Below are 22,315 nucleotides of genomic sequence, written 5' to 3' on the forward strand. Positions count from 1 at the left end.
ACTCCATCTGATCCAGAAGAGAGACTCCAGTGTACAAGAGGAGACCTGACTCCCCAGACATCTGCTCTGTGGAGCGGCGTCTCATTTGGCTTTTTTGGTGCAGAGGGAAAAAACAAAGGATGGGAGGGAAGCATAGCATTAGGCCCGGGAATGAGAGGTCTCTATCTGTGTGTGTGTGTGAGTGTGTGTGTATAGTTCTGCCAAAAGCCTGGGACTGATTCATACATCCAATTTGCTACTTCATGTTACCGACAGAAAAACGGCATTATAGGAGCTCAGCATTTCCATTTGATGTTCAAGGATGTGCAGGAAAAATTTAAAAAAAAGAGACTCAGAGGTTTCAGCAGCCGGCGCTAAATGTTTGACTGAATTTTGACCTGTCAGAGTGCCGACTGGAGGAGAGAAAAACAAAACAAACACACCCAGTGAAGTAAACTTCTCGTTTGTGTGAGTTCAGGCTGCAGGATCCAGGAACAGCTGTGTAATAGCAGGCCGTTCACACACACTTACACACCGAGCCAGCAGGCTCATGAACACTAACTCTAGGAAAGTGAAGCGAAGTGGAGCCGGGGACGTCTGCTCAGGCTCAGCTCTCATATCGGTTTGGCTTGTATGACCATATAAAGACATCTAAAGTGTAGCCGAACTCAATAATACATTCCCCATTTAGTTAATTTGAGGTATTGTAGTTTACTTTGGAGGCTTATTTAACTTTACATACACAATTAGAACATTTATTATATTTTCTCTGTTATTATAATATAATATAATATAATATAATATAATATAATATAATATAATATAATATAATATAATATAATATGATATAATATAATATAATATAATGAGATGTGGTGAATTATTGACATAATCTATCGGTGAAATCCGATTCAGCATTTCAAAAAGTACATCAGAATCAAAATCCTCAGTAAAGTAACTCGCCTGTCTCTCAGAATTTGCCTGTTCGAGCAGCTTGTCATTCCCTCCCGGTGTCAAAGGTCACTCACAGATACCCGCCGTGGGGTCGGCTTCATTAGGAGTTAATGATCCTCCCCGAGGGCAACTTGTCAGTTTTGTTTTCTGGCTTCTCTTTGCTTTATTTATTTATTTTTTTCAAAACATGAGACAATCTGCCCTCCAAACCGCCTCACGCAGTTCATCTTTTATAGTTTCTATCATTTCCTTCCTTCCTCCTGCACACACTGATTAACCAGACCGCCCGGACCGTCCGGGATCTGAGGCGGCGGCGGGCCGGGCGGGAGCCGCAGCCCCGCTGAACATATGGCGGGATCGATGCGAGGGTCCATTCATTAGACTAACTGTCATCAGGAGGCCGTTCAAATGGAACACGGCGTTTAGGAGCGTGTAACACAGGAACTCTGGATTTATTCCCGCCGACCTGTCATTAGCGTATGGTCCGCGTCGGCGTTCCTCCCCTTGATCTGCTAATTAGAGAGGAAACACGGGTGCAAATGTTCTCTGCTGCAGGAATGCAGCTTCGGGAGCCAAAAGCCGAGGTTCCTGCTGCTGATTTGAGGGCTGCTCATCAGAGCCTCATATTAAACCAATCACGGGCTGTATGATTTGGCTTCGATTCAGGCAGTTGTGTTGAACAGACAGCAGAGGGAAACTTCTGATAGACGGAGCAGATCTCAAACCATGTGGCACAGAACATCCAGCTTTTCCCAAGAAAATGTGCGTGTTTGGAGACGTGTCTTGGTGCGCAGGGCTGTAAAGTCGAGGCGTCACTCTTTAGGCATGTCGGGCCGACAGCAGACTCTCTCTTGCCCTTGCACTCTCACGCTTTGAGGTCAAAGGGCAACAGACGACTCTTCTATCAAATGACCGGCAGGACATACACACACCCGCTAAGAAATCACCCCGGCAGGCAGTTTTCTCATTAAACCCATTCCCTTTTTCACTTATCACCGAGCGCAGACACAATCTGGGGAAGGATCGTACATAATAATGTCACGGTGAAGGTTTCTGCCTGAGCTGTAATAACCAATTTAGCTCAATCATTCAGAGTAAATGAGTCCATTACGGGAAGACGGTTACAGATTAATCACTTTCTGCTCATCAGTTTGAGAATAAACCTGCCTGTGCAAGGGGTCGGGTTACCACACGTGACCCTGGCGGGATGCACTTTGACCTCTGACCTGTGGATGGGCCGGAGAGACGAGCCTGACCTCCTCAGGAAAGCAGTGACCAGTTGCTCAAGTCAAATCAGGAGAGAGGAGAGACGTTGTTTGGGCAATCTGAGGGGAATGTGGTGTGTGTGTGTGTGTGTGTGTGTGTGTGTGTGTGTGTGTGTGTGTGTGTGTGTTGTTCAGTGGAAATAGAAGAGGCTTGTCTTTAGCTTTAGGGACTTTTTTTTTAAGAGAAGTTTGAGGACTTGGTCGTAAACAAGGTGGTTTACCAACGTTTCACAGAAAACAGCCATCCCTTTACTTCACTCATGTTTCATCAAAATGTATATAAAATTGATATGTGTAAAGCCTTACATCCCGTTTACACAACGTTTCCAATGAAAAGGCATCGTTTGTTCATTTTTGCTTCAGAAAACTTTCGCATTCACGCAGCAACATTTTGAAAACAATGTAGTTTCCATGTTGGGCCACTAGTGGGCGGTGTTTGCTGTTTTGTAATGAAACCACAGACACATCCACAAAATCCTTAAATAATAGACTCTCTCCTGAAAAGTCATCTCCGGAGAGTTGAAGCTTTCCGTGATTCAGTCCTTCTTTCTTCCAGAATGTGACGCAGCCTTTTCTCGCTCGTGGAAAAACCTCCATCGCTATAAATAACGACCGTCTCATTTTTCTCTTGCGGCAAATTGAAAGGTACCTGTTCGCATTGACAGCCTAATTTAGAGATAGCATTTCACATAATAAACATGTCTTCGGGCTGTGGGAGGAAACTAGAGCACCGAGAGGAAAGCCACACATCCACGGGGGGAACGACCCCCAACCCAGAGCCGAACCGGGGAGCGCATCGCTGTGCGGCGAGACGGCTAACCACTACACCGACATGACGACCCAACGAAAACATACCAGACACAATAGATTTCAAAACGGATGGTGAAATTTAACCACATGTGGAAAGATTTGGGTGAACTTTGACCTCCACTGAGTATTGCAGCAAGCTCTGAGGCGGCCTGGAGGACGGTGCTCCTCCGTAACCCGTCCCCCTTTGTTCCCGGATCGATCCCTGCCGTGCCCCGTTTGCAGCCTGGCAGCCTGGCAATCCGCCCTCAAAGAGCGATCCCCCCCCCCCCCTCCGCCTGAGTGGGACCACTTGACCTCCGCATTAAGGGTCACCAATCGCTTTCACCGAGGGTGTAAAGACCCGGAGGGGAAACAGCGGCCCATCCGTCCCGATATCCGGGTCCGTCCTAATCCGTGAGTGTTTGGATCCTGAGCGCTCTGGACCTTTGACAGGAGGCGGCATTGTGCGAGACACAGAGAAATGTATCAGGACTGGAGCCAGGCCCCTTTCTGGATAAAGGCCGGCTCTGCAGACCTGCAGCTGAACCATCTTGTTTGCATATCAATGCCTTCGGGCCTGAATAACTTCAGTCGGCTGATGAATGAGAGATTTGCCGCTATCTCAGGTCTCAGGCCTCTCCGGCGCAGAGGCAGACATAAAGGGAACTTTTCAGCAGAGGGAAACTCGACGACATAGCCGGCTGGGCTCCTTTACACCCTCCTCACCCGTGAATGGGGTTGTGTGACTTGAAGATATTCTATCACTGGAATGTGTGCAGGGTGGGAAACGGACACCACCCACCTGGCGAGCGGTTACTGAAAAGCAAGAGTGGGGAAAAAATAACTGAGGTGACCGATCAGCGCCTGACGCTCACGCACCTGCCTGTTTAGCCTTTGTGTGAAAATACAAAAAAGACACTTCACAGCAAAAGTATCCAAGCAAGGACTTCACATTGTTACTGTTTATAGCATATTGCTCTCCGTGTGCATGTGTGTGTGGAAAACTAGACTGAAGTTATGTCCCAATAAGCGATACGAGCTCAGATTAAATAACATAAACAAGCGCACAATAAGAAAATGAATTAACACCGCCAGAGGCTTCGTTCTTTGGAGCTCAGAACAGATTAAAGTCATAACCCCCCCCCCCCCCACCTCGCTGTATTTGTGTTTAGGTCCTGTATCGATCAGAGGAGCATGGAAGATAGATCAGGTGTTAAATAATATTTTACAAATGTATGATAGCGACCCGTGCTCGACCCCAAAGTTAAATCACGGTGACAGTGGAACATGGTACCTATAAGCACACATCCCCGCCGCCTATAAACTAAATAGGCAGGTATTGATCTGAGCCATCTCCCTTCAGTGGAGGTCCCCGAGGTTGAGAATGCAATATTAATGGATTGGGGGAAGCTGTTGCCGGCCTCTGTGTGTGTGTGTGTGTGTGTGTGTGTGCGCACAAGTGTGAGAGCATGCGTCCAGGCTCATAGCTCATGCAGAGCGACTCCATTAACCAGCACGGCCGTGGCGGTCAGCAGTTTATGGCGAGCAGGCCCACAGGTCAAGGGGGAGCTGAGAGGTCAAAGATTGCCGTCCCCAGAAGGACTCCAATCAGCCCGCTGAATTGATTGCTTACACATCAGAAAGGCCACTGTCCTGCGCTCGCCTCAGATATAGGCCTGGATTCCTGCAGCCTCTTGACCTCTGCGAGCCACGGCCGACTCTGCTCCGCCGCTCGGAGCACTTCGACTGGAAAGCATTTGAAGAATAAGTGAGCGATCATAGAGTGGGTTCAAGTCCTGATCTAACTTGATGTGTTTAACGTGAGATACGTCAGTACAGCAGCGGAAACCTCCAAGCGCTGGCAGGTGGGATTCTGGGTTAGCCATGGAAACACTACACTTTGTTTTCAGCTCTTTTTTTTCTTCAAAGCTAATCAGCGTTAGCCGCAACTGTTGATGAAAACGGCCGAGCAAACTCCCAGAAGGAGAAACCTCCAATGAGAAATCCTACCCACATCTGTCACAACAGCGATAGTTACATGTTGTGCACGCCGCTCCATTAGTGTGTTTACACTTTGTGTCATATCGCTGAAGTCAAAAAAGAACACAGAACGAGCCGCGGCAGCGGCGGCAAGCTAGCAACCCTGGATTTCTATTCTTGTAACTGAGGTCCAGCGGCTTTACCGAGTAAAATAAAGAGTTGTATTTTCCCTCTGGTGCATCTGAGGGGAAATCTAATTCTACTGCACACAGTTTCATGCTCATATGCTGAGTTCCCTTCAGAGAAGGGAACATCACCGACTCGTTCCCTGTGGCACCATCCAACGAAGGTGATGCACTCCGAATTTTAATGCTCATCTTCAGAACTATTCTCAAACTTTGGAAATGTCTCTGAAGCGGTGTCAGAGAAAAACGATAACCAAAATTTGGGCATTTGTACAATAAAATCTCATATTAAGTAATTATTTTCAAAACTATCTCTCCTCGCTTTTACAGCTATGATAAAAACAGTAAAAATTCCAAACTTTCGTTGCATTTTGGGCGTCTGTTTACATGACTACGGTGCTCAGCAGCACTCAAAAAGCAACCTGCATCCACTGGAGGCCCTACATGAAAACTCCTGTACATTGTTTTCCGTGTTTCTGCTTTTTCCTTGTTAAAATCGACATCATTTTCAAAACGTTTCGAAATTTTTCAGATGAAAACACTTGAAGTGTTTTCATCCAAACAGGGTTTTAGTCATCGACTGAAGAATCGCTGCAGTGACTGATTATGTTTTCTTTTATAAGCATCTCATGTCTGGTTGATCTTTTCCAGGAAAGAAAGAAAAAAAAAAAAACAAACCCTCATCTGTTGAACATCTGTATGTTGTGTTCCTGGCAGCGGGGATGTGGTTTTGTTTGAAAAGACAGGGAGATAAATCGAACGCTGCACAAGGAAGGAAGATCCCAGAAACCAAGTTTGAGAATAAAAGATTTAGTCAGAATTCCCAGTAGAATTTCAAATACAAAAGTCTCGGGAAAAAAAAACATCTCGACACCAGTTTGTCATCTTATAAATTAGACTTTCAGAGCTGTACAGTTGCATGTAAGTGGTATTTGTGGAGACTGAAGTGAAACAATCACAGAGTGACAGGAGTATAGTCCTTTGAAGACCCGTAAATATGGAAGCATTGCAATGAAGACATAAATAACAGCACATTTACAGCTTGTCATTGACTAAGTTTTGCATCTCTGATCTTTTCTTTTTTGCATCAGTTTCAGGAATCCCATCATTGCTTTTTCTCTAGCTGTTAATGAAATCAGTCTACAATGAAAGCAGTAAAACTCATCCAGCATAAACATCTCATTTCATTTACCCAGAGCTTATTTGTCATTTGGTTTTATTGTAGATTTGTCTGCCTGTCAAGGCTCGTTTCCCTCCTTTCCTTTCGATTTGGCCGTGGGTGACACCGCTGTGCGGCGCCGGCCTGTTTCTGGGGCTTTTCTCGATGTGAACGGTGTGCTGTTAAGTGTCTCGGACAGCAAAGAGGTCCGAACATACATCCAAGTTCCAGCTTTTAAGCAAATAAGCAGTAAACCCCTGGGTTTGGCTTGTGCTTGTCTCAATGCAGCGGCAGGTAACCAGCGGCTCTCGCAAGCTTTGGTTTAGTTTTCCTTGCAGCAAAAGTGGCTCAAAATTTAAAGCTCTCACAAACTTGCGGCCCCCGCTGACTTTGGGGAAGGTGGGTGTGTGTGTGTGTTGGCGTTCGTCATGACAGCTTAGGAAATCAAAGAAAGGGGGTTTTTTGCACTCGAGAAGCTTTGGTGACACAATAAAACACAGAATATCCCTGTTTGGGTTTGGTTCTTGGTCAAAAAGAGACTCACTGACAGTTTCTAAGAGCTTTGGTGAGCAGTGATTCAGTCCCATCCGAAGTTGTGGCCGGTCATTTGGTAGAACTTGAGGTTGAAGGGTCTGTAGAAGTCTCTGAGCCTGAGCAGCACCTCGGCGGGGATCTGGGGATGGGGCCGGCCCTTGGACTTCCCCAGGCAGCGCGGCCTGCTGCTGCCCTCGGGCTTCTTCAGGCAGGGGAACCCTTTGGTCTGGTTGAAGTAGAAGTGCTTGTCCGTGACCACGCGCTTGAGCCCGAGGAAGTCCTGGACCCGGCCCATCTCCCCCGCCGGGTCGGACACCAGGCGCTCCCCGCTGACGAACAGGAAGCGCGAGGGCGGGAAGAAGCGCAGCCAGTTCTCCAGGTGCTTGGCGTAGATGCCGATGCGCACCGCGCTCCAGGACGTGTCGATGAGGCCCGTGGTGGCGTTGCGGAACGCCAGGCTCCGGAAGGACGGCAGCCCCGGCGACTTGGACAGGGTCTGCGTGTAGTCGGAGACGGCCCGCGTCACGGGGTCCCGCACCACCACGATCAGCTTGGTGTGGCGGCTCATGGAGAAGACGCGGCGCGGCGCTTCCTTTGTGATGAAGTAGCTCGGCGTCTTCTCCATGGTGATCTGGCCCTCCAGCGTGCGAGGCATCAGGTTCCTGAACAACACCAGAAAAACAGGAGAAACTATTGATAAAATCGTCCTCCGGTAGAAAATACTGAAACATGTGCTCTATATTACACAAATATCTTCTATATTAGAGAAAAAAAAAAAGACAAATCCCTCTTAATCCCAGCACATTCCTCCAGTGATGCCTTGCTTGCCTTGAAGGCTTTTTGATTTCGCGTCGTAATTAGAAAACTAAATCTGTGATTAGAGGGAGATAAACATGACATTAGCTGCTGGCATTGATGGAGTGACCATGACTGGGAAAGAATCCGCGAGCGGCTACTGTCGGAAAGCCACACGGACACAATAACCTCAGAAAAGTCATTTCCTCTCATCCTCTGCCTCCTCCTCAACAATCTGATGCCCGCTGCTCCGGCGGCGTCCCGCCGGACTCAGATAATCGTCACACTGCCGGCCTGATCACAGTCTGGGATTTCTGTCACTGCGACCATGCAAGAACCTGTCCAGAAGGAAAAACTCATTCTTGTTATATAATATAAACAACCCATTTACATAGCGTTTTGAAAAAGTTGTGTTTTCAGTGACTTCCAGCACCGTTGTCGTGTAAACGGACCCCCGAAATGCAACAAAAACTTTTGCGACTTCACTTGAAAACGCTGTCAGCTGTTATAAAACATGCTGAATTACTCATTTCTAACTTCCGGTCTGTGAATTTACAACGCTTCGCCGAGTGCTTGACAATGTATAATACTCATATTTACAACTCAATCTGTTGTTGTTAACAAAAAGAGCGTTTCCAAGATCTACGAGCATCATAAATCCTAAAACAAATGACTCCACTGCAGACCTGACGTATACCGACATGTCGCTCTGCATGGTCAATACTGCAAACCCGTTCTGTTCTGTCGTCTAACTGGAGATGTCAGAACACAGCCACGGATATAAATGTTTTGACAAGATAGATTTACAGTCTGGATGTTTGTGCTTTCAGTCGTAATGAATGTAGGTACTCAGAGTTTATGGCTTTAGAAACACGAAACTAAACACACAGAAGCTGATCTGCTAACCGAACACCAAGAGATGTATTTCCAAATAATGTGACAGATAAACTTCCATATTGCCATTTCTGACTCTGCATTACATAAACATCCTTCTTAACCATGTAGATTATTTAGTGAAAACCGTTATAGGTCCACGCCCATCATGCACAAACACACAGAGGTGAAAAAATGTAAAAAATAATAATGATCCAAGTGAACATTAGCTAAAAATGGCCCTTTAATTAACTGACTGTTCTGATTGCAGAAGTGCAGCAGCAGTAAATACCTTCCTGAAGCATACGATAGCGAGGCGGACCATGTGTTCTGGCTCCGTCCCGGTTGTTGCCGTTGGCTCGCTGTTTGTTTTTACCATCAGCGTTCGAGGTTTTCTCGGCACACTTCGGCTTTCGGGCTGGACTGAGCTGCTCTCTTCCTCCTGATCTTCACCCCTACTTAGATGACTCAGACACTGAGACCACGTTGTGCCGTACCGCCGAGAGTCCAGCCGCCCCGGAGCAGAAGCCGGCGTTTGACTGAGAGTCCTAATCGAGCGCCAGAGCAGACTGTATATAAATTGAGGGAAATGGGAGGGAAAGGAAAACCTATTTGTCTCGTGTCGTTTACTTCCTTCAAATGCTACCGTAACGCTGAAATGGAATCTAATAACCTCCGTCGTGAAAAAAACATTCTGCCAATTTTCCTCTCCTGTAAAAACAACAGAGAAACACTCCGCTGAAGGTTTGAAGCGCAGATCCAAATCACAGGCTTAGTTTGCTTTATAGACATCCGAGCAGTGAAAAATGCCAGTGTTGCAACTGTGAAGGATCCCTCCGCTAATTTCCATGCTTCCCCGCTCTCCCCGGCGGGCGTGCGGTGGCGGTCGGGCCGGAGTCTTCGTGGTTGGTCTGTAAGTGAAGGGCTTACGGGGCTTCTAGCGTGCGGCCGTGGAGCTGACTCCGTTTTTTTCTCTCGAACTCGTCCAACAAACACACGGCTCCTCGTCCGGCGTGTCTCCTGGCACCGGGTCACCGAGGGCTGCACCGAACACACAACGCGCGGCGCTCATGAGAAGATCTCTGCAGGGCCGTGGCACAACACAAACACTGCGAATACCAAGTCAAGAAAAACAATTGTCCCTGTGGTTTCGAGCTTGCGATTGCTATTTGGTAGAAAACATCCTACAATGTTTCGGATGATGTGGGTGGGATTCTAGATTTTTATGGCTCCGGCTCGCAGAAAGAAAATAAACCAAGTGTCTCCTTTTGATCCTTGGAAAGTTAGACGGCTCGACGCCGGAGCGCCGAACGTCGCCTCGGTGCGTCGACGGTTCGTCTGGTGAGCCGCCTCGTCTTCAGACGTTTCCCAGACCGACTCTTGAAACCCGCTGGAGAACATCCGAGGGCAATTAAAGGGGAGTTCTTCCAGGGGGGGAAAAGGGAGAGTTGCATCCTTTAATTAGCATATTTTTGACTGCAATCTGCCACAGACCCTTAACGCATTACTATCACTGGCTTTCCCGGCTGTCCGAGCGCAGGAGAAGATCTGGGAGGAGGAGAAGTTTAAGAGGTGAGGTAAGAGCAGATGGAGGGAAGTAAACAGCAGCGCCGCTGTCCTCCACAAACATGAGTCACTCTCCGGTAGCGTCTGATCGCCGGTTGACTCTGGGAGATTTGTTTCTCTGTGTGTGTGTGTGTGAGAAACCTTCCGACCCGATGTTTGCTTTCATCACACCTTCACCGTCAGCATCTGGAACCTGGAATCTCGCTTCGGTTCAGAAGCACACAGATGTGTGTTTATCTGCATGCAAATGTGTTTCGGGCGCCGTTTTGTGTGTGTGTGTGTGTGTGTGTGTGTGTGTGTGTGTGTGTGTGTGTGTGTGTGGGTGGGCCGAGGTTTATTAGAGCCCGCTAAGAGCTCTGCAGGCTTCTGTTTACCACTGGAATACGAGGGCGGCGAGCGCCGACCTCCGCGGCGAGAGAGAGAGAGAGGGAAGCAAGGGGCTTTTCATGTGGCGGTAGAACGCAGAGATTACCTAAACTGTTCTTTCCATCGCCTGAGTCAAAACCAGAACCTGAATCTGAGGTTTTTACTGCATAAAAGGTGATAATTCCACAAAAATGCCCGAGTTTTTTCCATGGGACCAGGACACAGAATTTGCGGAATGGAGCTAAAAGCGGAGCCAAGCCGCACTCTGCACTCTAGCTTGGTAAAATCTGGGTTTGCCAATCCTCTCATTTCTTTTTTGTTGCTCAGAGACAGCAGCCGAAAGTTAAAGTCTGCAGCGAGTGGCGGGACAGAAATCTTAAATTAATTTGTTCGTACTTCGTAAGTAAGCGTACCTCGAGACTTCCAGAAGACGCAGAGACACGGAGCAACTGCAGGGAAACGTGAAATAACCACAAAGAGAGACAAGATACACACAGAAATAGAACAAAGAGACACAAAACAGCTGCAAAGAGAAGCAAACTGACCACAGAGAGATTGAAAACAACTACACACACACACACACACACACACACACACACACACTATAAAAGGGATGTAAGTCAAATACAGAGAGAGAAAAACAAGAGACAGAGCAGAAAATATATGACTGAACTCCAATAGTGGAATAAATACTGAGACAAAACAACAGCAGGTCGTACGATGGTGCAGTGTGAAGCACTGTCGCCTCACTGTGTTTGCATGTTCTTCCTATTAGCCAAATTTCCACGTACAGCCGAAACAAACAGCAGCTGTAAAAACCAGAGATGCACCAAAACCCAGTGGGTTTCATTTCACAGTCTGACCGAAATCAAACAGGATTTTATTCTTCTTTTGCGACTTTTCTGTCCCTTTGTGAAAATGATGTTATTATCACGTCACCATGAAGAGAAAGTCTGTAACAGACCAGAGCTACAGGTGTCAAATAATAATAATAAACTCCATTATTCAGTGTCAACACGTTTTACATGATTCATCACACACGTCCGTGGTGACGGCGGCCAGAAGGCATCGCTGTATAAACACCGTCATGTTACGCAATGATCACAATGAGCAGACAACAATAACACAATCTGTTGCATATGCTCTTCTAAAAATAAATCCCATGATGAAATCTCTACCATCCTTTATTTAAATCAGCAAAAGAGACAAAAAAGGTTCAATCTTTCACCTGATTCACGAATAAAATGCTGGATTGATCTGCCACAGCCGGACAAACCCTCTGTTGGTAAAGCGTTCTATGGAGTGTGCGTCTTAATGAATGAAGCAGTTTTTAATTTGAGATTTCACCTGGATGTGACTGTAAACTCAGCGGCTGTTCGCAGCTCTGCAGTAGGAGGAAACACGTCCAGCGCTCGTTCATACTGCTGCCTGTGAACAAGGCCTCTCGCTCGCTTCGCCTTCAGCCACGCAACACACACACACACACACACACACGCCCAGTCTTGTATTTCTATCCTTGTGGGGACCGTCCATTGACTCCCATTCATGTCTAGCCCCTAACCCTGACCCTTACCCTAACCCTAACCCACACCACAACAAAGCCTAACCCTAAAGAAATGTTTTTGCACTTTTACTTTTTTCAGTAACAACAACATGGTCAAGAAAACACTGTTTCTCCTACTTAGGACCGGAAAAAGGTCCCCACAAGGCACGTCGTTCCACGTTTTGCTATCCTTGTGGGGACATTTGGCCCCAAGAAGGATAGAAATACGAGAACACACACACACACACACACACACACACACACACACACACACACACACACACACACACATAATCACAGCGCACAAATGTGGACACAGCAACCATCTGAACATGCCCTCCACAGGATGGATCCACATCTGGGAGCAATGAAGTTCTTAGTCTCTGCATGTGTGTGTGTGTGTGTGTGTGGATGAGGGAAGTGTTTCTGGTCTCGGGGTTCCAGAGCAGGCTCCAGAGCTCCCCGGACCCCCCCCCCCCCGATCTGCAGCAGCAGTGGAGATGGATGCTTCCACCCAGAGACCACCGCGGGTCTCTGGCATCGCGATAATAACACGACGTTACGTCCTCGTGTGCGGATTCCTCGCCTTGTTTCCCTTCACTGCTCTCGTAAAAGGTATTTTAAAACAGACGAGCATCCTCAGACCACGGCGGAGGGCCGCGTGCGGACAGATGCAGTGTGTGTGTGTGTGCGTGTGTGTTCAGAGATCTGTGAAAGCTGCTGCGTGGAGGCAGAGGTTTGTCATTACCGTCTGCAAATACAGGCTGAGGAGGTTCTGTGGGCTGATTAGAGGTCAGCAGGGACGCTGAGCAGCTCGATGGAGGAGGCAGAGTGCTGCTCGTCTCTGCGTCTGCTGGAATCGGGAAGTTTACATCAGCTGGAAGATCCTTCTCACCATTTATACAGAAACTTCATTTTTCTGTGTGTTTTTTTTTTTTTGGTAAAAAAAATCACTATTCTGTTTGGCAAGTGGCCGAAAGCAGATGTCGAGAAATTAATTCAGAGTATCTGGTTTTCGTTGAGCTGTACGGTCTCTTCCAGCTTTTCCTTGTTTCTTGAAACCTAAACGTTGTAAGTGAGCAACAGTCACTGAACTTTCTGCCGGAGACACATGTTTCAGGGCAAGAATGGAGATTTAGGATGAAACAAGAGGATGGAGAAGGCTTGTGAAAAGTTCAGCATCCACATTTTAATCACTTAGAAAATTTATTTAAAGTGTTTTTCTTATAGTTGATTACAAAAGACAAAAAAAAAAGTTATATGAAGGCTTAATAAGAAAAAAGGACTTAAATTAGGCTTTTATACAGTTTTTGTGCAATTTAATAATTTTTTTTACTGTTACACAAAATGCGATCATAGAGTCTTTTACATGTTCTTGGTTTCAGACTTTAGTGAGCAGCGCCGCTGGATTCAACCACAACATCCTGAAACATTCAGAGCTGAAACTAGAAGCAGTAAAACTCTAATGGACAGACTGACCCACGATTAGCAGATGAGCTCCACGCTAGTTCTGAACTCTGAGACTATAAAAATAAAAATTCAAAAATAGGAAAACCTGTACTGACATTAGCAATGACAGTATTCAAACCTGAATTTAGTGTTTTTATTACTTTTCAAGTTTATACGCTGACCGTGAGGTTCTTACACAACATCTGCATGAACACATCCGTGCCTTCCCTCAGTATGTGTGTGTGTGTGTGCGTGTGTGTGTGGCAGACTGCTACACACTCCGAAGGTTACCGTCTGCCTGACACGAGTATTTTTACCGAGGAGGTTTGCGCCGCTGGGGTAGGTCGGTAGGAAAGAGCTGAAGAAAGCGTCTCGCTGAGGGGAAAGAAAACGGGAGGCGTAACAGTTAATAGACACATCTCCAGGCCCGAGAGCAGCGAGCGAGTGAAAAGTGGTCAGAGTTTCCTCTGAGACGCCGCCCGGACGACGACGGAGGAGGAGGAGGAGGAGGAGGAGGAGGAGGAAGAGGAGGAAGAGGCTCGCTGTGTGAACATATGTGTGACAACCAGATCTCACGAAGAATCAGAGGAAAGTAAGGAAAGGATGCAGCAATTATCTCTTTCCTGTGATGACCCCTTGTAGCAAAGTGTGTGTGTGTGTGTGTGTGTGTGTGTGTGTGTGTGTGTGTGTGTGTGTGTGTGTGTGTGTGTGTGTGTGTTGCTGCCACTGATTGCTCCCACCCCTCCAGACTTATCAAATGGGAAAATCTGCCGCCGGGTTCCTGCCGGGGCCCACACCGGCCTCCTTGTGTGGCTTTATCTCCCAGCAGCCGGGAGCCCCCGGGGGTCCCGCCCCGCCCCGTCCCGTCTCCCCGACGCAGGACGGCGAAGACGTCCCGCTCCAGAGAGGGACGCTTCCCGCCGCGTGCGTCCTAACCTCACTGACGTCAGCCGGCGCCGACCGCCGTTACATAATGAGGCCGGCAGCGAGGCTCTGTCATGCGCTGTGTGTGTGGAGCTGAATAAAACACAGTTTTATTTCTTTTTGAGTTAATTCCCACATCACCTGAGTTTGATATAGTTCAACTGCAGTTATTTACAAGTTAAAAGCTGAAGATTTCCCTTAAACAAAAGAAAAATCTTTTGCTTTCTGACTATAATAAAACATTTCTTCAATGTTTTTAGAGGAAATACTGTGTTTGACTTAAATGGAGCAAATGTTCATATCGCTGCACGTTTGCTAATTTGTTAAAGCCTTTGAGTAAACTGGGGAAGTGCAGTTTTCATTCTGCGCTCGGTTTGCCTCCCAGCGCCGCCGCTCTCCTGTTAAATATTAAACATGTGACAACGTGTCCACGCTGACATGTTTACCCTCCACACTGTAAACACAGCCCGGCTTCCACTAATTAAACAGCTCCTCTAAATGAGTGTGTGCACATGTGCAACACACACACAGACACACACACACACACCTCGGCAGCGCCGTAATCGACTCAATATGGGCTTCTGCTCGTCTGGCAGCTCCCCGGACGGCGGCCAATGAGAGCGTTCGATCCCGTCCTGGTGGTTTCTCAGCTCATCGTCAGCAGCGTCACGAGCTGAGAAGCAGAAGCCGGCGGCTGGCGGAGGCCCGGCTTGTACGGCTGGGAAGCGTCCATCAGGCTCCTCTGCGGGACCCCGGCGTCGTTCACTGTCAGCTCAAACATCCAGGAGGAGTTTGGACGGACGAGACGCGAGCGCCGCCGCCGGTTTCCACATTTCCTCTCTCACTGATGTTTTACTCGCCCCCCCAGACTGAGTTGTAGCTCCCCGCACCAGAGTTTGAGGCCTAATTACCAAAATTTCCTCTGGTCAGCAGCACGGACGCCACCGATCGGCCCGTTCTGCCGCCGCCGGCGAGGCGTGTGTTCCATCGCAGACAGAGAAAGGTGTGTTTCTCAGGGCGGCTGCAGGTTCTCATGACCTCCACAACAACCCGGTCAGACAGCCGGACGTTACACAGAGACGGACACCAGCGAGGGGCCACACACACACACACACACACACACACACACACTCTGATTACGTGCTCCTGCAGACCGACCAGAGCTTGTAAACCCAGCGCTGATATGTGGCTTGGACTCAAAAACGCCAAATCGCGCCAACTATTTGCAGACGTAACGATGTTTAGACAGACGACAGGAGAGACGCTTCATGAAAACTCACTGAAACAACTTGTTGCTTGACAGCAATACACAACGGCAACGAGCTATATGATGATTAGAAGTTCACAGAGAATGTGGTTTGAGATTTAGGTTTGAGAACGTTTCTTTATGAAGTTATTATAAAAAGTTATTTTGCGTGTGGTCAAAAGGTTTTAAAATATGAACAAATTGGACAAAGTGTCCCAGTTTATGCGTCATCTTGGGAACTGCACTCTCCACCACCTGCCACACTCGGATGACTGTTTCCATGAATCAATTATCGCGTCGTTATCGACGTTTCTTCTGCTCCTCTTTCATTTCCTCCTCTCCGCGAGCGAACCGCACGGCAGAGCTCCTTCCTGTTTTCTGCCTTTCTTCCCCTCCGCCGTCCCTCGTTTCCCGGGTAATTAACGACGCGGCGCGGGAGGGAGAACAAAGCCAGAGGTTGGGTGGAAATAAAAGGAAATGATGTGGAGAAAAGAAGGTGGATGATGATGATGCTGTCATCCGTTACACGTGGCAGCTCATCCGTCACGCCGATCTCAGATCTCTCGCCGCCTCCCTGTCTGATCCGTCTGCCTAACGAGGGTATTCCAGCGTGTCGGCGGCAGAGGGGAGAGCGGCGGCGAGCCCACCAGCTCCCGCTGAAGAGGCTCTGGCTTTTAAACCCCAAACTTTCCCCTTGCGCGTGAAATGTGGCGAGTTTCTTTGTCTCTGCAGCGATCCCCTCACTGTCCGCCTCTCATCAGTCATCCGGCGTGACAGCCCGTCAAAAAACTGATGACTGAGTTGCAGTCGGAGCGCCTTCCTCGATCAGAATCCATAGCTATTCCGAGGCGATTGATCGATTCATGTCTGATGGGTTTTTTTTCCACCGTCCGATTTGCATGTTGCATTAATTCTGACAGGAACGCCGTCGCAAGCTTGTGTGTGAGCCGGTTTTGATGGACATGGTGGGGACTGGATGCAAACGAGGGTTCTCTCTGCATATAAAGGGCTCTTTCTTCCCCTTTTTCTGTCAGTCCGAAACACACTTTCTGCAACAGGCCAGAACGTGATCCAGGAGGAATTCAACCGGGCAACAGGAAATAGAAACCTGGGCATTCCTGTCTCGGTCAGTACATCCAGCTCTCTGCTGAATTCTACAAAACCACGCAGGCTCTGAGGAGACATTCAGAGGGAAGAGGCTCCAACAGGAGAACGCATCCGCCGGCTTTACGTTACACAGCTCGAGTGGCCTGAACAAGCCGATAAATCCACTCCAGCGGCGCTCCGACGGCGACCGACGGGAATAACAGCTCCGTGTCAACAAGATTGAATATTCAGAAGTTAATTCATTTCTGCCGCAACAGCGTGATAAAGCCGGCGAGCGGGGGATCAATAGAAAAGAGCCTGTTTTAGCCGATCGATACGGGGAAATGACATTTATATCTGCCAGATATTTATAGTGTGTATCGGTGGAGAGAGGAGGGCGGTGGAGCTGCTTCAGGTACAGCTGAAGCACACACACACACACACACACACATGCTGGAACACCAAGGCTGTCTGAACCCTCGTTCCCCGCCACAAAACCACACGATCGTTTCCAGGACGCGGCAGAGCCAAGGCTTTTCCACATAGAAGCATTTTTTCTCAAACAATTTGCCAAATGCTTCCTTTAAGGATGTCCATGTGTTTTACTTGGTTACCAGCTGAAGACAGAGGCCAAGGCTCCCTCCTCAGGCTCAAAGGCCCGGGCAGCACTTTGATATGAAGAGCTCTGTCAGAAAATAAATGCTTAAGTGATACTTTCCAGGCCAGATTCACATGATTTCTCTTGGCTCCGAACGCTACGGTTCTGTTTCAAATTGATATATGTGAATCACTGGGAGCTCACCATGTAATTACACTAAATGAATAATATCTTATAGAAGAGCAGATTTGAAAAGACAAAAAGTAGACAGAGGGGAGGGAAAGAGCCGCTATTAGGGACAACGATGTGAATCAGTACGGGTCCATAAATATGAATAAAATGTTGTGAATTAAATGCAAAGTGAAAGGAAAGTGACTAAAGGAAACAACTGGACAACATCTGCAAACTGTTACATGTTCAACTGTTTGAAATTCAGCTTTAGTAACTTTTTCTCATTTGAATCATCATATTTCTGATTTAGATTGTAATTTATCTTTAAACTACTTTAATTTTTGTGTTAGCTACTATCAGTCAACAAGTACAAGAATAAAAACAAGTATTCATTACCTCAAAGTGTCTGTTTTTGTGTCTCCAGACTAATTTGTGTGACTAACCTTCAGCCTCACTTTGTAAACAACTATTCAAACAACTTGTTTATGAATTTCTCACTTTGCAATCCAGCCACATGTACAGTAAACCTCCTCTTATTGATAATCTGACAAAAACCCATTAAGCTCTTTCTCCTTGACGTGGATTTTGGACTACATTACTCTTATTAGCCATGTTAAGCACCACTTAATGCTCAAAACGATTCAACAAGAAGATAATGAGTTCAAAATTGAATCACACTTTATAGTTTTCTCAGGAAATTGCTCCTCGTGTTGGGAATTTTACAAGCGTGCCTGCATACATACACTCTACTGACTGGAAATCATTGTTTGGAACATTTATTTGTCTCAAATAAAATAAAAACGCGGCCATAACTCTTGCTGCTTGTGTGTCAGGCAGAAGGCTGCAGAGCCCACGGGTCCAATACGCCTCCGTCACGCCGCTGCAGTGAAGGTGGAGGCGCAGACTCTGAGATGAGGGGGCGTCTGGATGCAGGGTGGGGGTGTTGACTAATGCTTCATAAAGCCTTGTTTAACTGCAACCGAGGGGCCCAATACGTCTCGGGCACTCCGCACGTCCCTGAGCTGTCCGCGTTAATGCCTGACTTGTCATTACAGCGGTTCAATTCCCACCGCGTTGACGTGAGCCGTCAGCGGATTAGTGCCGGGCAAAAACACACGTTCCATTGTAGCTTCAAAAGACGAGAAAACGGAGGGGTGTGTGTGTTGGGGGGGGGTGTTTTCCACGTCACGTCTGTGTTTAAAGAGTACAAGGTGAGGTCAGTTTCCTGTCAACAGAGAGCACTAAACTTGGGAAGGTCAGCGCTCGCCCTGTCTGCACTCACTCAGATCAGTCACTGCAGATCCAGACGCTTATCTATTTATACTTCTACTGCCTCCAAGAAAGAAACCACAACGCGATAGGAATTATCCTGCTGATATCAGCAAACATCTGTTTAAAAAAAAAAAAATGTCCAGGGAACTCATCAAATCAAATATCATGAATGATGGAGCTTGTCTTAACAATCTGGAACAACTCTGTCGTTATGTTTCACTTCTAGTTTCTATGTGATGCGATATGTTCACCTCATTCAGGTCAGCATGTAGCCTCCGTCTGGTGAGAATCAGACAGTAATGATCGGGAACAGCAGAGTTACACGTCATGATTTCTACAGTTTTTGCATCATTTGCTCTCAATCCTGCACTATTCCTTCCAAAAAAAAAAAATAAGTAAAAGGTCAAATGTTTCACTGTTGTGAGCTCAGAGGTTACGGTTCCTGATCGTGTTTTGCTCCAAACTGAAGCGATCAATGAGAAGATGTCACATTAGAGTCTGGGAAAACTGAATTTTTGATTTCACCACATAAACTCTGCATACTGACTCATGAACAGAGAACAGTCAGGTAGTTTCCCTTTTTGTAATTCACTTGAAACTTTCCAACTCCGCCTGCCTGACGCACTGACTTCAGCCTCCAGCAGGTTTCTGTTTCATGCATGCAACAGATTTTTCTTTTTCGGAAGCAGCTTGTATGCAGGCGGACGGACGACCCCCAGCCTCTCCCACTTCCTGCAGGCTGAAGGTAATAAGAAAGTAAAGCAACACTTGTGCACACACGCTTTGATCTCTGGTGTCACTTAGCGCTCTTCCACCTGAGCCTTGCAGTGAACTGATCATTACCCGGCTGTATTGATCCCCCCCCTGCATCTCTCTCTTCTTCTCTCTCCCTCCATCTTTTCTGCCACACCTCCACGACCGCCTCTATTTTCTCCACATCTCTTTATCAAACTGTGATTTTCTCTGCAGATCCTGATTCTTCCCCCTATAAAAGCCGTCCAGCTCCTCCCTCACCCCCTCCTCTACTGTCATCAGCAGCCATGAGGCGGGTACATCTTCTAAAAAAAAAAAAAAAAAAAAAAATCAAAAACTGATTCACATTTGTCTATTTTATTGACTTAAAAAAAAAAGAAATATGTTTTGTTCTTTTGTGAGGATATAAAGGATTATCTAACAGCCCGGGCCACCTGACCATGAAGGCAACAATCAGGCCTGTGTGATCCAGACAACCATCCTCCATCCTGGCTGTGAGTGATCAGGAGAGAGGAGAGCTCTCAGGGGATCCACATCCACACTCGGGGAAGCGTCGGCTCAATAAACAGCAATTTATTGGCAGGGGGACTGAAAACGCCGGCATCCCTGGAAGCTATCAGCAGAGTCTCATCGCTGCTGAGGGGTATTAATGAAGAGAGGAGAGGAATGCACTCACACAGGAGGGGTGCATCCTGGGAGAGAATCTGAAAAGTCAGAGGAGTGAAAAGGTTTGGCTCCCATGAAAAATACAGCCTGAACCTTTTATTTCAAGCGTTCTCTTGGTCTGGACAGGATCAAAAATAATGTACCATTTCAACCTGATCACATCTCAGTTTTATGATTCATGTAGATGTTTGAAACGGCTTTGCAGAGCATATGTCAAAAGAAAAGTAAAATCAGGAGATCAGGAGACCACATCATGAGCCTGGAGGACAAGCTGCACTGAAACCGCTGCCACTGGAGATAAAAGCCATATCTCACACAGTTTCCATGACACAGCACATTCACAAGCAATCTGTGAACTAATCCAGAATATAAACCTGATAATAAATACCTCTTTTATCGGTTTAAAGCTCCTTTATGGCCTTTAATGGACACATTACTGCTGTATCTTTTAATGATATGGAAATCTGACCTACTCTCCCTTGAAATGTATTAAATTTAATCATTTAATAGTACAAAATACCTTTTGGGGGATTAGATTGCGCTTTTTTTTAAGTCTATGTTGGAGAAATACGTTTTTGTATTGATATTTGAATAATTGAGAAAATCCGATCCGATTGCTCCTTATTTCTTATTGTATTATTTAAGAGAAATTTTGATTCGGCAAAAACATTTTGTTTCATGGATTACAGCAGCCCAGGTAAATAACCACCTGAGATGAGTGCGTTTGGTGAAGGCCGCCCTCACCTGTACCACTCCAGTCCCTTCTCGTAGAAGCGGTCGAAGAAGTGCGGCTCCGCGCCCACAGCTCTCACGTCCGGGTGGATCCGCAGGAACTCCAGCAGGGCCCGGGTGCCGCCTTTCTTCACCCCGATGATGATGGCCTGGGGGAACTTTTTACTGCCGAAGGTGTTGGCTATGGAGATGTTGAAGGGAGCGTCGCCGGTCGGCAGGTCCGGCAGATGTTGGCGCACCACCGAGGCCGGGGACGCGTTGAGCGCGCCTCCGAGGTTCTCCGCGTCGCGTCCATCGGTCAGGATGATCCCGCCGTGAAGGAGGCTCCGCTGGTCGAACACGGGTCTGGGCAGGGAGTCGCAGAATCCGTTGAGGCAGTAGAAGAGGTACGTGAAGAGGATGATCATGGTAAAGAAGACGGACAGCTTGGACTGCACCTTCAGGTGTCCGAAGTTGAACGCAACTCTCCATTTACTACATCCCATGGGTCGCAATCCTGAGCGCGAGGACCCAACGCAGGAAACGTGCCATATCAGGCAACTTCGCACCGCTGTCTGCCTCTCAAAGTTACTCAGAGCGGGAGCAGCTCCTCGGCGGGCAGCGCGGCGGTGCCACAACAAGTGGCGGAAAAGCCGCGCGTCGCGGCGCGCATCGTCACGCTCCACATGTTCTGTTTATCCTTTCCTCAGCGCCTCATCAAATCATAAAGGCAGCATTTTCAGTCCTTTAATAACCCGAGCAAAGTCCCAGCCTGCATGTGTCCGGCTGTAAACGTCCAGTCCCCGCTGCGCTCCGCGCGCTCCGTGCGCTGCGCTCCCTGACAGAAAACCCTCCACACCCCCCAGCCGCCCGACAAATCCACGCCCTGCTGCTCACCGGACGCACGCCCCGTCCACCCTCAGCTCGTGCCACACGAGAAACAACAGGGGAAAACAATTAGCAGACCCAGAGAAGAGCAGCTCACATTATTCTGAAAGCAATTTCATGGACACATTTTGTTTGCTATAAATGCGAAATAATATCCTGAGAGGCTGGAAAATGATGAGAAGTGGATATTAGGTTTGGATTGTTGACCGAGGATGCAATTTTCTTTCATTTCCCCTTTTATAGACACACCATGTAAAATTTTCTCTTCGTTCAGTGATAATATAAATAAAAACTACAACGAAATAATATTAACATACAGCACTTTTCAAAAGTTTGCTTACAAACTTTTGAGCTGAACTGAAACCAGTTCAGTAAATGGTTCAAACCTGCAATCACAAAAAAAAACCCCTACTTTTTCTATGTTCGTGTCTCCTTTTCTTCGTGAAGTCAATACACCGTCATGTGGCACAAGCATGTTTTGCAAGAGAACTCACATTTTTACTCCTTAACTTTAAAATAAAAAAAAGTATCGACCAAAATTATTTAGTTCAATTAAAAAAAAA

The 22,315-nt window shown here is 47.2% G+C and overlaps 1 protein-coding gene across 1 annotated transcript; it reads right to left on the reverse strand.

Annotated features, from left to right (window-relative positions):
• Positions 1 to 5,952: 5,952 nt before the first annotated feature.
• LOC115393829 (heparan sulfate glucosamine 3-O-sulfotransferase 6-like) lies at positions 5,953 to 21,675 on the reverse strand. Its single transcript, XM_030098938.1, has 2 exons — positions 20,898 to 21,675; positions 5,953 to 7,507 (listed from the first exon to the last, which is right to left on the reverse strand). The coding sequence occupies exons 1-2, from the start codon at positions 21,368 to 21,370 to the stop codon at positions 6,889 to 6,891; spliced, it is 1,092 nt and encodes a 363-aa protein (XP_029954798.1). The 5' UTR covers positions 21,371 to 21,675; the 3' UTR covers positions 5,953 to 6,888.
• Positions 21,676 to 22,315: the final 640 nt, after the last annotated feature.

The sequence above is a fragment of the Salarias fasciatus genome, chromosome 8, assembly GCF_902148845.1.
Source record: "Salarias fasciatus chromosome 8, fSalaFa1.1, whole genome shotgun sequence".
NCBI lineage: Eukaryota > Metazoa > Chordata > Actinopteri > Blenniiformes > Blenniidae > Salarias > Salarias fasciatus.

Excerpts from the sequence above, each read along its gene's own strand:
- LOC115393829 (XM_030098938.1), bottom strand. The coding sequence starts at position 21,370 with ATGGGATGTAGTAAATGGAGAGTTGCGTTCAACTTCGGACACCTGAAG. Across the intron at positions 7,508-20,897 it reads AAGGGACTGGAGTGGTACAG|GAACCTGATGCCTCGCACGC; the intron begins GTGAGGGCGGCC and ends GGTGTTGTTCAG.